This window comes from Cricetulus griseus, chromosome 2, assembly GCF_003668045.3.
Source record: "Cricetulus griseus strain 17A/GY chromosome 2, alternate assembly CriGri-PICRH-1.0, whole genome shotgun sequence".
Lineage (NCBI taxonomy): Eukaryota > Metazoa > Chordata > Mammalia > Rodentia > Cricetidae > Cricetulus > Cricetulus griseus.
In genome coordinates, this window is record NC_048595.1 from 453,145,373 (window position 1) to 453,160,145 (window position 14,773).

Consider the following 14,773-nt stretch of genomic DNA (forward strand, 5'->3'; position numbering starts at 1 on the left):
TAGGAACAATGTATCCTAATTGCTGCCTTAAGAATAAGTTGGTAGAATTGGTACATTGGTCTGCAGTGTTGCAGGCGCTGGTGTTGTGTGGCGTGCTAGGTCTCCGTCTCCCCACTGCACGGGGTTGAGGAGCAGCAGAGCGTCGTCCGCCTTCCCACTGGGATTTTAGTCTGTTTTATCCAGCTTCCTGCTGCTGCTCCCATGTTCTCCTCTCAGCTGGTAACAGTCACTCCTGCTTTCCCTCCCTGGCTGTATAGAATTGGAAAGCTCTACTTCTTAATAGTTACCTTAAAATCCGTATTTGCTTCTGTGTCTGCATACAGTTACGGCCGAGGAAGAACCACACAGAAGCTTCTAGTGCATCCCATTGCAGTTCTTCTGCCCTGGGAAAGTGGCCAGTGGGCTACCTATGTATTTACTGCTGTCAGTTCTTCCACCCAACTGTGGGTCTGTTTAAATAGGGAAGCCAGGACCACAGGACAGAGTGTGAGAAAATGCTCCTTACCCAGTGATGGCAAATGTGAACTCTGCCAAGATCTAAGGCTGAAGAGATGGCTCAGCCATTAAGAGAATGAGCTGTTCTTGAAGAAGACGAAGTTCAGCTAGGCTCACAACTGCCTGTAACGCTAACCGTCTCTGGCATCCATGGGCATCCACACACGTGGCATGCTCTCACATGGCATGTACATTTACAATAACAAAATAATCCTTCAAAACAGTTGCTAAGCTCTGAGCGTGCTGATGTCCTAGGCATTGGCCCTGATACTCTTGATCTCTTTATCTGCATTTCTTATGTGAATGAGGTGTGTATCTTTTTTTTCAGTCAATACTGCATTGAAACCCTGCTGTAGAAAAACCCATATATTAGCAAATAAATCATCTAAGGTATTAAGCTATCTAATGTTGTATTAGGCTTCCTCAAACTTTGGATGGTATTTTTGGTACTGAAAGTTTATTGAATGAAGCATACATGGAGACAGATGCAAATATTTTCCTTGTGCCTAAGCTTGAGTCTTGTCTTGTTTGTTTGATCATCGCTGTGGTAAAATGCAACTCATTTGTTATTTTTTTATACTATATTAATGGTGTGAGTTCTGTGTATTTTAAAAATTTTTCTGACAAAAGGTTTGGCAGTAGACTGGAGCTTCATCTGCCTGTCTGAATTTAATTTTTACCATCTGACAAGTGTGTAGCTGAGTGTTGTTAAATGTATTTGAAAGCCCTCCTTAAGTAGAACTTAACTGGAGGGTGAAGGTGATTTCCTTCTGAGACAGTGGCTTCCTAATAATTCTGCTCTGTTGTTCTCCCTTCAGAATCTCTACCGATTTGAAGGCACTGGGTTTTCAAACATCCCCCAACTTATAGATCACCACTTCTCAACCAAGCAGGTCATCACCAAGAAGTCTGGAGTGGTTCTGCTGAATCCTGTTCCTAAGGTATGCTGAACTCTTGTTTCTTTGTTGTAAAAAATGTATACTTGTTAGTGCGTCCCACAATGAGGAACGTTTTTAAGTTGTGTGTTAGGGTCAGAAACAAATCACTTCTGTGAATATCAATAACTCCTGGAATAGTTGAAATATCGACCTCCTTTAATTTTATTAAGACACATTGCCTTTCTGCTCAGTATTTGCTAGGATACAAATGACCTCATTTCTTTCTTTCCCAACTCATGTTGGAGGACGTGAGATTTATCCTTTGAAAGGTCCTAGCAAAAGATTTGAAGATGAACACATCAAAAAACACATCTAGCAACCAGGAGTTAAGTCAGAATGTTAGGTTAAGAGTGTGAGGTTTACAGTACAGTGCAGGTTTGGGACAATTTAAAGCTATACTGTTCTTCTTAGAAAACGTACCTTCCCCGGGCAGCCAGGTCCAAGATGGCTTTCGATCATTTTGACCCCTAGAATCTATCACAGGACAATTCTTTCATGTGCTAAGGGCCATGAGAGGTTAGGAATGGGCACGAGGAATGCTGGTGTGTTCCAGGCAGCACCCGAGGCACCCAGGCCAGAGTGCAACAGTGTGAGCCTTTTAGCACCTTGAGTGTTGGGGGGCACTGGGTTGGGGATGGCAGGAGCCCTGTCCTTTGAGGGATGTGTGACAAGAAGAATGGTGCCAAAAGGGGAAAGACATTAAAATTGGTAGGTGACATGTATGCATTTGATTTTTATAGAGCTAGTTGCTGCTTCTAATTTGAAGTGACAGTCCCAAGAATGCTGATACAATTGGAAAATTTAAAATGTTACTGTGTTTTCCTTTATTAGTATAGGAAATAATGTCTGTTTAGAGTGGTTGATCTTAGGACTTTACCATTAATACATCAATAACAAGTGAATTCTAGGTCTCATCCAGTATTGTACCTACAGTGTAGCCCTCTCCCCAGGGTGACTTCAAACTCATCACATCTGACTTCAGTTTGTTCCTACTTATACCTAGCTTCTCAGAACCCACAAGCCTGCGGTTACCTTTAATGTCTCCTTCTACACCTCAGCTTCTCCAGTCAGATGACGAGAGCTTTGTGTTCTTAATTATACACTTGACAGTATGAACTGCAGGCCCAGTGTATCCTGTTCTGAATCAGCCTCAATTTACCATGCTAGGTTAATATGAAATAAACTGTTTTTACACTAGATGCTTAGGTTTACAGACAACCAAATATTTGCACAGTCTGTAGGCTTAGATCCACGTTAGAGATCAAACCCATGATAGAAATTAACTTGCAGATCTGGGCCTGAGCAGGAGTATATAGTCTCAAATAAAATTATACCCCTCACTGCATAGATATTCCCATGAAATGAACTTAGGTAATGGATTAGATTCTCTAGACTATTACATGGTCAATTATTATTTTTATGTCAGTTCTCTAATACTGTGGAGTCGATTATCCCATCATTTTATAGCACTAGTTATGCAAATAAGTGGATGCAGGAAGCTGTAGCAGGTTAAAGAGCTACATTTGATTGTTTTATGTGGTAAAAGCTTAAAGCTGATCTACCTGTTAACCTGATAGAGAGCCCTGCTGCTTGAAATATGCACAATAGTATCTGTTTATTGTAACATTGTTACACACTTGCTTCTGAGAATCGTATTACTCTTTTTAAAGATAATTGGATTACAGGTTATGAAGGACAATTTTCAATTATGAGTGGAAAGCAAATTGTTATGGATTTTGTTGTGGTGGTATTATTACCATATATCTTCCTCTGGAAAGTTATTTGTACTCTTATTACTGAATCTATTTTTTTGATTTAAATTGTGTAAGAAGTTAATATATTTGACCATGTAATAATGCTATATAAAATTAGATACAGAATATCTAATTTTCATCTTTCTAGACTTTATTTTTAGCCTTCATAGAGAATGTTATTTTGTTTTAGGAGCAATTTTTGTTTCCCATGTATTTTTTCTGTTATGCATGAAAATATAATTTTATTGCTGTAATGCCTACAGTGACTAAAGTAGTTTCTTAATCTTTATTATTTGCATTTACTCGCAAGTGTAGGAACACTAGACAATTAGAATGGGGGAATTGCTTATCTTTCACAGTTTAATAATGGTGCTAATGAGTGGGTACCTTACGCATCTGCCCTCACCCGATGACTGGTTTTTCCTGTACTGCCTCACAGAGCCCGTGCAGGACTTTAGGATGGGGAATTGTTGTAAAGAGGACTATCTGGTCGCCCATATTTGCCATCTGGAAGCAGCAAACCCAGTGGGCTTCTGGGCCCTGTTCTTAGTTTAGTTGCTTCTGAAGAATCATTTGCTCCAAGAGCCCTTCTCTGTCATGTATAAATAGTATATCCTCATTGTATGTTTTCTTATTTCTTTTCTTGTTTCTCACTGGTTAATTTCTAATGGTTATATATAAGCACCTTTAAAAGACATCATGCATTTTAATTGTTTTCTCTCCCACAAGTGCAGTGCAAGTTCCATAAAGTAAGAATTGTGCTTGACTTAGTATCGGTGTCTCCCTCGTACATGGAAGGGTGTTGGACAAGAAGAAGCACTGAGTAGATGCTAAAAGATTGACTCCATCCGTTCATCCCTGGGACTTTGGAGTCACCGCCACCATCACCCTGTTCCTTTCCAGTGCTGGGGGTTGAGTGTGGTGCCCCCTGAGCTCCCAGCAGGCACTCAGCCGTGAGGTGTATCCTTGGGCCAAATGCTTTAACTTATGAGCCTCTCTCGTATTGCTGAAGGCTGTGCTTTGTCATTAGCTCTATACAGTATCATTGTTGTCTTTAGCATCATGTAGGATGATGAATGAGGAGCTGTTGCTTTATGTGGTAAAGGGCCTGCTGAGAAAACAGAACTGATGGAGGCAATGTTGGGTTTTGCATCTGTGTTGTTAGCTATGGATTTCAGTAGAAGCTGGGAGAACTATTTATTTTAAGGAATGTAAATGTGGATTCACAGAAAGGAAGTCTTCTCCTTTGAAAAAGTGCTAGATTGGAAAGAGAATGTCCACATATTCAAACCTGTAAGTCTGTATAAAAGGCAAATCGTGAAACTAGTATTGGGCAGAGCTGGAATTGAGATACAATGTAGAATTTGAGAAAATAGAAGTAAGAATTCACCCAAGTTAACATTTAAATGGCACTTCAGAAGTTATTTTATTGGGCAAAGCTAATATTTCTTCCAATATAGCTTTTATAGGAAGAAATTTTCTGAATGGTCTTCAAAGCTCAAGTGTTCATGAGTAAACGCAGGTCAGTCAGGCAGAGAGCTGATTCTTGAGCCCTAGGGGCATGCTTGCCTCCTGGCACAATCAGGTGACTGTGGTTGTTTACTGACTTTAGTGTGGATAGACAAAATCTTAGAGGCAGATACGTAGAGAAGGTGATGAGTTTCTCCATGACTGAAAGTAGAGAGTCTGTGGCAGCAGCATGAGGATCAGTGCAAGCAAAGAGCCGTCCTAAGGCAGAGGAAGATGGAAGACTGCATTGTTTCTGATGACTCGGATGGCTTTCTGTCTGCTCTCCAAATATTGCTAAGACCATGTATTTATAGTGACTAGGAATGTTTTTAGTATATTTGAGGTTTTCTTACTTTAACTTTTTTGTGAAACCAAGAGACTTCCTTTTTTCTAAATCTATTCCCACATTCCTTTATGTAGCATGAATAACAAAAACCCAGATATTGGGGCTAAAGCTGAAGATCAGAGAAGCAAAGTGGCTTGCCGCTAACTCTTACCTCCACCTCAGACTGAAAGGGTGACCCTGTCTCCATGAACCCTCAGACTGAATCCGACTGCGTCTGTCTCCAGCAAACCTCAGACTCCTGCTTCCTTATAGTCTTCTCTAGTGCTGGGGTCAAAGGTGTGGCCACCATGGTCTGATCCCTGTGGCTAACTAGGGGCTTAGGTGTGTGGCTAACCAGTGGCTTAGCTCTGTACTCTGATCTTCAGGCAAGCTTTTATTAAGATCCATTGAGTAGTTTTAAAGATAATTTTATATTTGAATAAGGAGAATAATGGAAAATATACATGGTTTAGTATTCATTCAGTAGATTTTTACTTACTCTGCACTGTGTGCTTAGCAGAGTTCTGAATTGTCATGAATAAGTGCTCTAATACCAGAGTAAGGAGGTAACAGAGGGCTGTGTCCCTGTGGTCAAGGCATGGCTTACATGCTGTGGGGCTGTGTGTGGTGTGGAAAGCAATAGCTACTGCTTTTCATTTTAAAGGACCAGGCTGGGGAGACCCACAGAAGCAGCTGACCTGAACAAGGGGGAGTTCATGGGCCCCAGACTGCTAGCTGGGAAACCAGCATAGGACTGATCCAGACCCCATGAACGTGGGTGTCAGTGAGGAGGCCTCGGAAATCTCTGGGGCCTCTGATAGTAGTTCAGCATTTGTCTCTAGTACACGAATGGACTTTGGGAGCCCATTCCACACAGAGGGATGCTCTCTCAGCCTAGACACACGGGGGAGGGCCTAGGCCCTGCTCCAAATGATAAGACAGACTTTGAAGATCCCCCATAGAAGGTCTTACCCTGCCTGGGGAGCAGAAAGTGTATGGGATAGGTAGGGGGTTAATAGGAGGCAGGGGAGGAGGGAAGGGAGAGGGAACTGGGATTGACATGTAAAACAAGCTTGCTTCTAATTTAAATTAAAAAATGGACATAAATAAAATAAAACAAAACAAACAAACAAAAAAATATTTAAAATTAGCCGGGCAGTAGTGGCTCACTCCTTTAATCCCAGTTCTCAGGAGGCAGAGGCAGGCAGATCTCTGTGAGTTCAAGACCAGCCTGGTCTACAAGAGCTAGCTAGTTCCAGGACAGCCTCCAAAGCCACAGAGAAACTCTGTCTCTGAAAAAAAATTAATTTTTGATGATTTGAGACATTTTGGCCTTGAACTCACTGTGTGGCTGAGAATGAACTTAAATTCTTGGTCCTATATCTCCCCCTTGCCAGTACTGGGATTAAAGACTTGCAATAGCACACCTGGCTTGGCTTAAATGTTATGATCAAATAAGGTTTCTTGGTATTGTGTGGGCAGAGATGTGAAGATCAAAGAGCCATCTATGTGGTTATATGTAGAGGTGACAATAAGATGATTAACAATTTAGCATGGACACCAGCACACCAAAATGTTTGGTTGGTCTGTAGGTATGTTTCCTAGATGATTAACCTCAGTGTGTGTGTGTGTGTGTGTGTGTGTGTGTGTGTGTGTGTGTGTGTGTGTGTGTGTGTGTGTGTAAGTTCTCTGGGAAAGAATGCTCTTCACTCTGGCATAAACTGTAGGGACCAGGATGCAGGAAATCACTATACAAGGAGGAGGCTGGGAAATAGGCATGGATAGAATAACTAATCATATTTTTAAAATGCCAATTGATTATGAATAACTTAAGACTTCATCAATTTTAGCAGGTTTCATAGTGAGTTTCTTAAAACAGAAAAGTCATGTTTAATAATAATGAATTTTAAGGGACTTTTCAATACTGATATAGTCATCCAAGTATGGAGCAGTAGATTTTATACTTGTCTAATGTTGTTTTTGAAGCTATCTGTATGTTTGTAGTTAATTCTTCTATGCTGCCATTTAGATGGGAGTTTTAAAAAGGTATATGTTTTTAAATTTGAAAGGAAAGATGCTGTTTTTTTAGCTCTTGAAAATGATACAATTGCCGGGTGTTGGTGGTGCATGCCTTTAATCCCAGGACTTGGGAGACAGAGGTAGGCAGATCTCTGTGAGTTCGAGACCAGCCTGGTCTACAACAGCTAGTTCCAGGACAGCCTCCAAAACCACAGAGAAAAACAAAAAAGAAAAAAAAAAAAAGAAAATGATACAATCATATATGACAGATTTCATTGATAGTTGTTAAAATCCAGTTTTGGGAAAATTTTTGAACTGGATACACACTGCTTACACTTCTACTTAATTTAAGACTCCTTTAAAGTTTGACTTTTATTATTTTTAATTATGTGTATGCCTTTATGTGGGGATCGGTGCCTGTGAATGAAAGTGCCATGGAGCACAGAGCGATCACATGACCTGAAGCTGGAGTTAAAGGTGACTGTGACCCACCTCACATGGGTGCTGGGAACCAAACTGAGGTCCTCTGTAGGACTAGCATAGTGCCGCTCTCAGCTACTCAGTGATCTCTCAGACCCTTTACAATCAGCTCACTTCTTAAAAAGTAATCATTTAATTAACCCTATTGGGAATGGAAGAACACACACACAAATTACACACTGTTCTATAGGAATACATCAGGGAGTATGGTTATCCAGTAGTGAGTTGTGTTTGTTTCTTGATTACCCTGCCAATATTTGAAGGGTGATGGAACGTGGAAGAAGAGGCCTGAGAGAGAGCAAAAGGGTGTCATTTGGAAATTATTATTCAGAGCACAAATGTGGCCTTGGATGTGTAATTTCATCTATAAAGTAATTGTTAGACCATCTATTTAAGTAGACTTAAGAGGGCATGTTGAAATGTAAAGCAGATTCATATGATTTTTTGTATGAATGTGGCTACATGATACATGTTTTCCCTTGACCCCTCTTGGAAACCATAGAGTAGTAATAAGGAGAAAAGGGAGAAACAAAAAAAGCAAGAGCTGCGCTTCCCTAAAATCAGGCTTCGTATAAAATGCACAGGGTTCATAAACATCTTAAAAGTAATGGCAGTCTGTTATGTCATGCAGAAGGGCTGCTGTGCAAAGCACACTTAGGTGACATGTTCACTGCAGCACGAATCAACTTTGCCAAGTAATGGAAATGAGCTAACTATCCATTAACTGGTGAACAAATCAGAAAAAATGCATGCAATGTGGTACTATCAGGATACATATTGCATAATGTCATGTGGAAATGAAAAGAGCTGGCCTTATGCAAATGGAGTGGTGTTTATCAACACCACTAGAGGGGGAAGTGTAGGGTGTGGGAAGACTGACCAGTGAGTCCAGTCAGTCAGGAGTGAGGCACCCTGGTGCGGTGTTGGGCTGCAGTGTTACTGCCGCTAACAGCCATATACTGTACATTTCATAAAGTCTGAAGAAGGTGATTGGAAGCTTTTCACCAGATAAATTGAAAGAGTTATATTGAACTTGGTTTAAACATTGCATAACATATATATGAATTGAAGTTTCATGTATTACTTCACTAATAGTTATAATTATTATGTATTTCACCAGGCTCTGGCAAATGTCTCTGAAAGTGAGTAATTTGCCCCGAAGTTCAAGGCTGTGCTCCTCACTTGTGTCAGTGGCTGTGGGAAGTGAGTGGGAAAAATACAAATTCACATAGTGTTTAAGAGGTGATTCAGAGCTGTAAATATTTACCAAAAAAAACCCAACAAATAATGAATAAAGTAATTGAGTCAGGCACCCAACTAAAAATATAGGAAAACTCAAACCTACAAGGAATGCAGAAGAAAAGAATAAAATAAAAGCTTAAAATTACTAAGCTGAGAAAAGAAAATATAAGTGCTGCTTTAAAAAACAATCATTCTGTATATAGAATGTTTGCTAATCAAGAAAAACTAATTCTACAACATGATAGATCTCATCAGTATACAAAAAGCAGCTTATAATTGAGAAAACAAGACAAACAGCCAAGTAGAGTAATTGGCCATAGAGGTGAATAGACACTTCAAAATTGGAAATACCTTTTAGTGCCTTCTAATGGTATTAGAGATAATTCTCCACTGTCAGTAAACGAAGAAAAATTAAAACTATAACAAAATGTCATTTCTATGTAGAATATTAATCTAAATCTGGAACTTTAATATCTAATTTTCATGGTACAAATGGCAAAGACTCTTGTTGATCATTTGCTTTTGAAAATATGAGTTGAAAAAAAATTCCACAAGGTAATTTGGAGAATCTGTCAAAATTATAAAGTATTTAGCTTTGACTCAGCAGTAACAAACAATTTGTTTCTTTGTCATATTTGTTTATGTGTGGGATTGTGTTAGCTGCTCACTGCAACATTGCTCATAGCATCAGCAGATGGAAAGTTTTACTCTTGGGGCTAACTAAATAATTCACGGTCCTCTCTCCAAAGGGGTTGTTTTACTTAGGCAGTTCCATGTGCTCTGAATAAAGAGAGTTCCATGGAATATTGATTAAAGAGGACAACACCAATCAGAATTTATATTGCATTGCCTTTGTGTATGAAGATTAAGGACTGTAAGATCATGTGCCTGAATTTTCTACGTGTTCAAGAGACATTGGTCATAGACATAGAGTAGGGCTGTAGTTCTGTGGTACAGAGCTTTCCTTGACATTCATGAACTTGCTCTCCAGCATGAGCACGCTGTAACTGATCTCACCATGCCATATTTTATGTCTTTAACATTCTTAACAACTTGAGTGTATTACTTGCTCAGAATTCAAGTACCTTGTGACGTGGCATTTGCTGTCAAGCAATTGTAACTTTCCAGGAAGCTGTTTTATTGGGACTGTATTAAGAACAAAATCAGACTGGGAACGTGGAGCATTTGGTGAGTTCTTGGCACATGGAGCATGAGGACCTGAGTTTGGATTTCCCAGCCTGGCTAAGGTGGCAAGGCTGAGGGTATCTAGGGCATGCTGGCTAGCCATTCTAGTATGACCAATGAGATCCTGGTCAGTGAGTGAGAGACTTGTCTCAAAAAAAAAAAAAAAAATAAGAGAGTAATTGAGGAAGAACCCTTGGCCACATGTTCAACAATTACCTTCATTCCTCTTGATAATATTTCCAGGATATTTTGTTTATTTTTGTTAACAGGTAAAAGTATGTGTATGCCATGATAATTGGCGGGATAAAGTAAGATTTCTTTAATCTTAGTAATGTGGACAGGGAAGTGAAACTAGTCATGCCCTTTCTGGTTCACCAAGGCTTGTCTAGCAGGTATTGTAAGATGTCAAGTAACCAGCTGTTAACTTCTCTGAGGGGTTTGGCTGTCATGCTGGATCTTCAGTAGACCAAACCACTTTGTTACCTAAGGGAAGTCAGAGGTGTCTGTCCCACCTGGTCCCACAGAAGTTTAGTCCCAAATAAACACACAGAGACTTATATTAAGTATAAACTGTTTGGCCAATGGCTCAGGCTTCTATTGGCTAGCTCTCTCTTAACTGTAAACCTATTTTCATTAAACTGTGTACTGCCACAGGCTGTGGTTTACCCATAATGCTCCTGCATGTTTTTCCATTGGCGGCTACATGGTGTCTCCCTGGGACTGTTCCTCTGCCCTTCTTCTTCCCAGAATCCTCCTAATATGTTAGCCCCACCTGTACTTCCTGACTGGCTACTGGCCCATTAACATTTATTCATCAACCAGTAAGAGAAACACATATTCACAGCATACAGAAGGATATCCCCCCTCACCAAAGTGTTCTGAGTTATCTTTATGTTTAAAAGAAAAAAAAAAGTTAAGATTTCCTCTCTGAATTGTAAGACCTAGGGAAGTTTAGGGTTTTGTTCTGGGTGCTTTACTGTGGAAAAGAGGCTGGCCACCTGGAGATTTCCTCCCATGAAGTTGTTTCAGAGCACACTCTCACTTCTGGGACGAGGACATGCAGAAGGACCAGATGCTCATAAAATATAATATTAAGGTGGGAAAAATAACCTACAAACCAATATTTTAATATCATCTTATTTTCCTAAGATGAAATGCATATATGAATAAACATGAAAAGTTGAAAAGTGTTCTAGAAGATAAATTCCGTTACTTTGTGTTTGGAGAGGTTATGGCTGATTGAAATAGCTTAAGCATAGTTTTTAATTTCTTTCTGTTAAACATTATTTTGGTCACATGAGACTCATCTATAGATACAGTCTATGGCAGTGTTTAGTAGAACACTATTCTCAGTTTCTTTAGAGAGAAGTTGAAGTGAGACCCCAGACACACAAAATGGGGAGCCTTAGAGTTTATTTATTGAACTCTATTGAAAGAAATCATGCAAAACTTCTGCTTTTTGAAATGTCTCAGTGTAATTTTTTGAATCTCAATTTGAGATACACTTTAAGAGATTTAATTAATATTTTATTTTATATTTTGTTTTTTGAGACAGGGTTTCTCTGTGTAGCTTTGGAGCCTATCCTGGCACTCGCTCTGGAGACCAGGCTGGCCTCGAACTCACATAAAAATAGCAATGTATCAAGAATCTAGAAGGGGGGTCATGAATGCTTCCCTGAAGATAACTGAAGCAGGTCACAGATAAGAAGGGGGTCAGATGCAGAGGAGGAAGATGCCGTCTGATGGAAGAGTGGTCTAGGGCTTGTTATAAGGATGGCAAGAGCAGTCGGGCAAAGCGGGTGGTTTGGAAGTTGAGCAACACGAAATGTCCTGTGGAAGGCAGGAGTGAACAGGAAAAGCGCTGTTTTGCTGCGGTTGGGCCAGCAGGAGTGAGTGTAGCTTAGCATTGCCTAGCTATACCACCTAACTCACCAAAGGGCTGACGCTCAGCCAGCTAACCAATGCACTAGCACACTAGACAACAGAAACCCAATTTTCACTTGCCATGTCTGACTCTGAATATGTACAACTATTCCAACTTATTTTACAATGATGATTAAATAGGAGTAGGAGCAAATTACCAGTGCAATGGAAAAATAAACAATGATGGAAAACCATAGTTTAAAATATAAAGCAGACTCTCTTAATGGCCTGTATAAATTGTAGACTGAGCTTGAAATTTAGCTGTAACCATCCTGAATGCTGTCAGGAAGAGAAGCAGTTTTCAGATTGGAAAGGAAGGATTTTATTTTTTTCTAGTCAAATTTTATTGCTAATGGTCAGTACCACAGACAAGTATAGGCAAGAGCAAAATATAAACTACAGCATTGTGAAGAATACCTCAGCAGTTTTTGTCTGTGTTGTACTTTTATAGAACAGAATAGAAAATTGAAAAACTCCAGATTTATGATCAAAATATTAACAAATAAGCATTAAATACTTTAAAAATTTTAAGCAAATACCTAAATCGCAAGGTTACAATTGTGAAATGTAAATAATTAGTTCTAAATTACTCAGAGATTAACAATCTCTATACTGTCCCACTTTTCAAGTTATGACTGCATATCTAGAAAATATTTGATATTCATTCTAAGAAACACAGAGAGCATAAGCATAAGACCGAACTGGACTCCCTTACTATAGGTGACAATGGTACAACTGGGGCAATATATGATTGGTCCAAGATCCAACTGTAATGCACAAACTGACTTAATGGAGCCCATTCTCTACGGAGAGACACCTTGCTCAGCCTAGATACAGGGGTGTGGGGGGTGGAAAGGAGTCTTGAGAAGATGGGACAGACTTAGTAGACTTCCTAGGGGAGGCCTTACCCTCTCCGAGGAGCAGACGGGAGGAAGGGAGAAGTAGGATTGGAATGTAAAAAATAAATTAAAAAAGAAAAAGGAAGAAAGAAATCCAGAGTGCCAGGGACTAAGGCAGAGAGAGAAAGCAAGAAAGGTCTCTGGGAGCTGGAGAGAGGCTCAGTGGTTAAGAGCATTCAGTGTTCCTACACAGGCCTGAGTTCCATTTCCAGGAGGCACTCACAAGCATTTGTTACTCCAATTGTAGGGGTTCCTGCGCCCTCTTCAGGTCTGTGGGTGCAGCATACATGTGGTACGCATATGTACAGGCCGGCAAAGCACTCAGGCACATGAAATAAAGATCATTTTAAAGAAAGTAAGTTCTCTAGCAAGGAAAGAACAAAAGAATCTTTGGGATGGCAGGTGTAGCTGTCACTGTGAGGATTGGATGGGTGGCTTTGGGGGTTGTGACTTGATAAGAACAGAAAAGCAGGACCTTGTCTGTCCATCTCAGATTGGCCTCTGAGGGCCCAGGATCCACCTCCTCTCCTTAGATTGAATCTCCTTCCTCTTCCCACTAGCTGCAGCCCACCCTCCTCAGGTGGGCCACCTCTGAGGATGATGTGGTTTCTTTTTTCATCATCAGTCAGCTTTACTTTGATGTGCCTGACGTCCCCTTGGGTAATAAGGTGTTCAAGAGCAACTGTGTACTTTTACTTGCTTTTAAGTACCCTCACAGAAGCCAGTACACAGGAGACGGTAAATGCTTGAAGCTGGTTGAGTTTTGAGACACTGTACAACTATAATACATTTTGATACATTTGAAAAAATAAAATGACAAGGAGACACCTTTTGTATATACATTATTGTATAGCATGGAAAGAAAATGGATCCCTGTTTGTGTATCCTGTGAACTTGGGGCTGCATGCTGTGGTGTGTGGCTGAGGACAGCCGTGAGTGCCAGTTGTCCCACTGAAAACCAGTCGCTTTCGATCTCTGTCTTAACTTGGTGCTGTGATGTTGAGTATGAACTCTGAGGTGATGACGTTACTTCAGTGTCAGAAAGTTGGACATGCTCATTAGTTACGGATGGGAATTCCCTGGAATCAACAGATGCTTAGCTTCAGTTCCATTTATATAATAATTTAATTCTTCTGTTATCATTTTTCCTTTGCTTCATAACAGAAGTTATTTGGGACTGGGCATACTGCTCAGTGGTAGGTGCTTGCCTGGTAAGCCCAAGGTCCCTAGTTCAGTTCCTAAAATGGCAGAAGACTACAGGAAAAAAATATGTTTTTTTAAAACATATCAAGGTATTGTTTCATAATAGTACAGTTTCAGTCCTCTTAGAAAGAATTAGATATTTTAAAGTTCAGATAGATTTGTGTTTGGTGCACTTAGTCTTCTCTGTACCTGAGACTATTGCAAACTGTATTCAATTGGCTTAAGAAAATTTATCTGGCACTTTAACTGAGATTTTTCTCTGCTAGTAAGTGTGGAACCAATCTTCTATAATACTTAGTGGTCCTTATATGTAAATATTGGCCTGATCAACCCATTTCAGAAGTGAGGGTGACAGTGATATGCAAGCACAGGCAAAGAGCCATCGATAGGTATTTTATCTTGCTAACTAAATTCATGTTCACCTTCTACCTGATCATCCCCCAAAACACACTGTCCAACATCCTCTTTTACAAAGACTAATAAATATGCATGTTAAAATTTTAATGATATTGAAATAAGAGTGTTTAAATTTGAAAGGTCATGGACATTAGAAAGATAACTGCAATTGATTTTTTTTTTAAATGGAAAGTTTCATTCATATATATATATATATATATATATATATATATATATATATATATGCCTTGAAAAAAATGAAACTATATTTTACCTTCTGTTATTTATGTAACAAATTGCATGTATTAAGGATAGAACAAAAAGTTCACAGCACTGTAAAATGAACTATAATTTCATTACTACTGAATCTTGAGTGTGGACGAGCTGTATTGATGAAAAGAGAAC

General features: G+C 39.6%; 1 protein-coding gene across 6 annotated transcripts in view; it reads left to right on the forward strand.

Moving 5' to 3' along the window:
* Positions 1 to 14,773, forward strand: part of Fer (FER tyrosine kinase) — a 261,687-nt gene that overhangs the window by 122,541 nt on the left and 124,373 nt on the right. For all 6 annotated transcript variants that reach the window (XR_004768769.1, XM_027397739.2, XM_035441167.1 and 3 more), the window contains one exon: positions 1,314 to 1,436. Coding sequence is in view for 5 of the 6 variants with exons in the window: in XM_027397739.2 (XP_027253540.1) it covers positions 1,314 to 1,436 (123 nt within the window). In the remaining variant the exon portion in view is untranslated. The remainder of the gene's footprint in view (positions 1 to 1,313; positions 1,437 to 14,773) is intronic.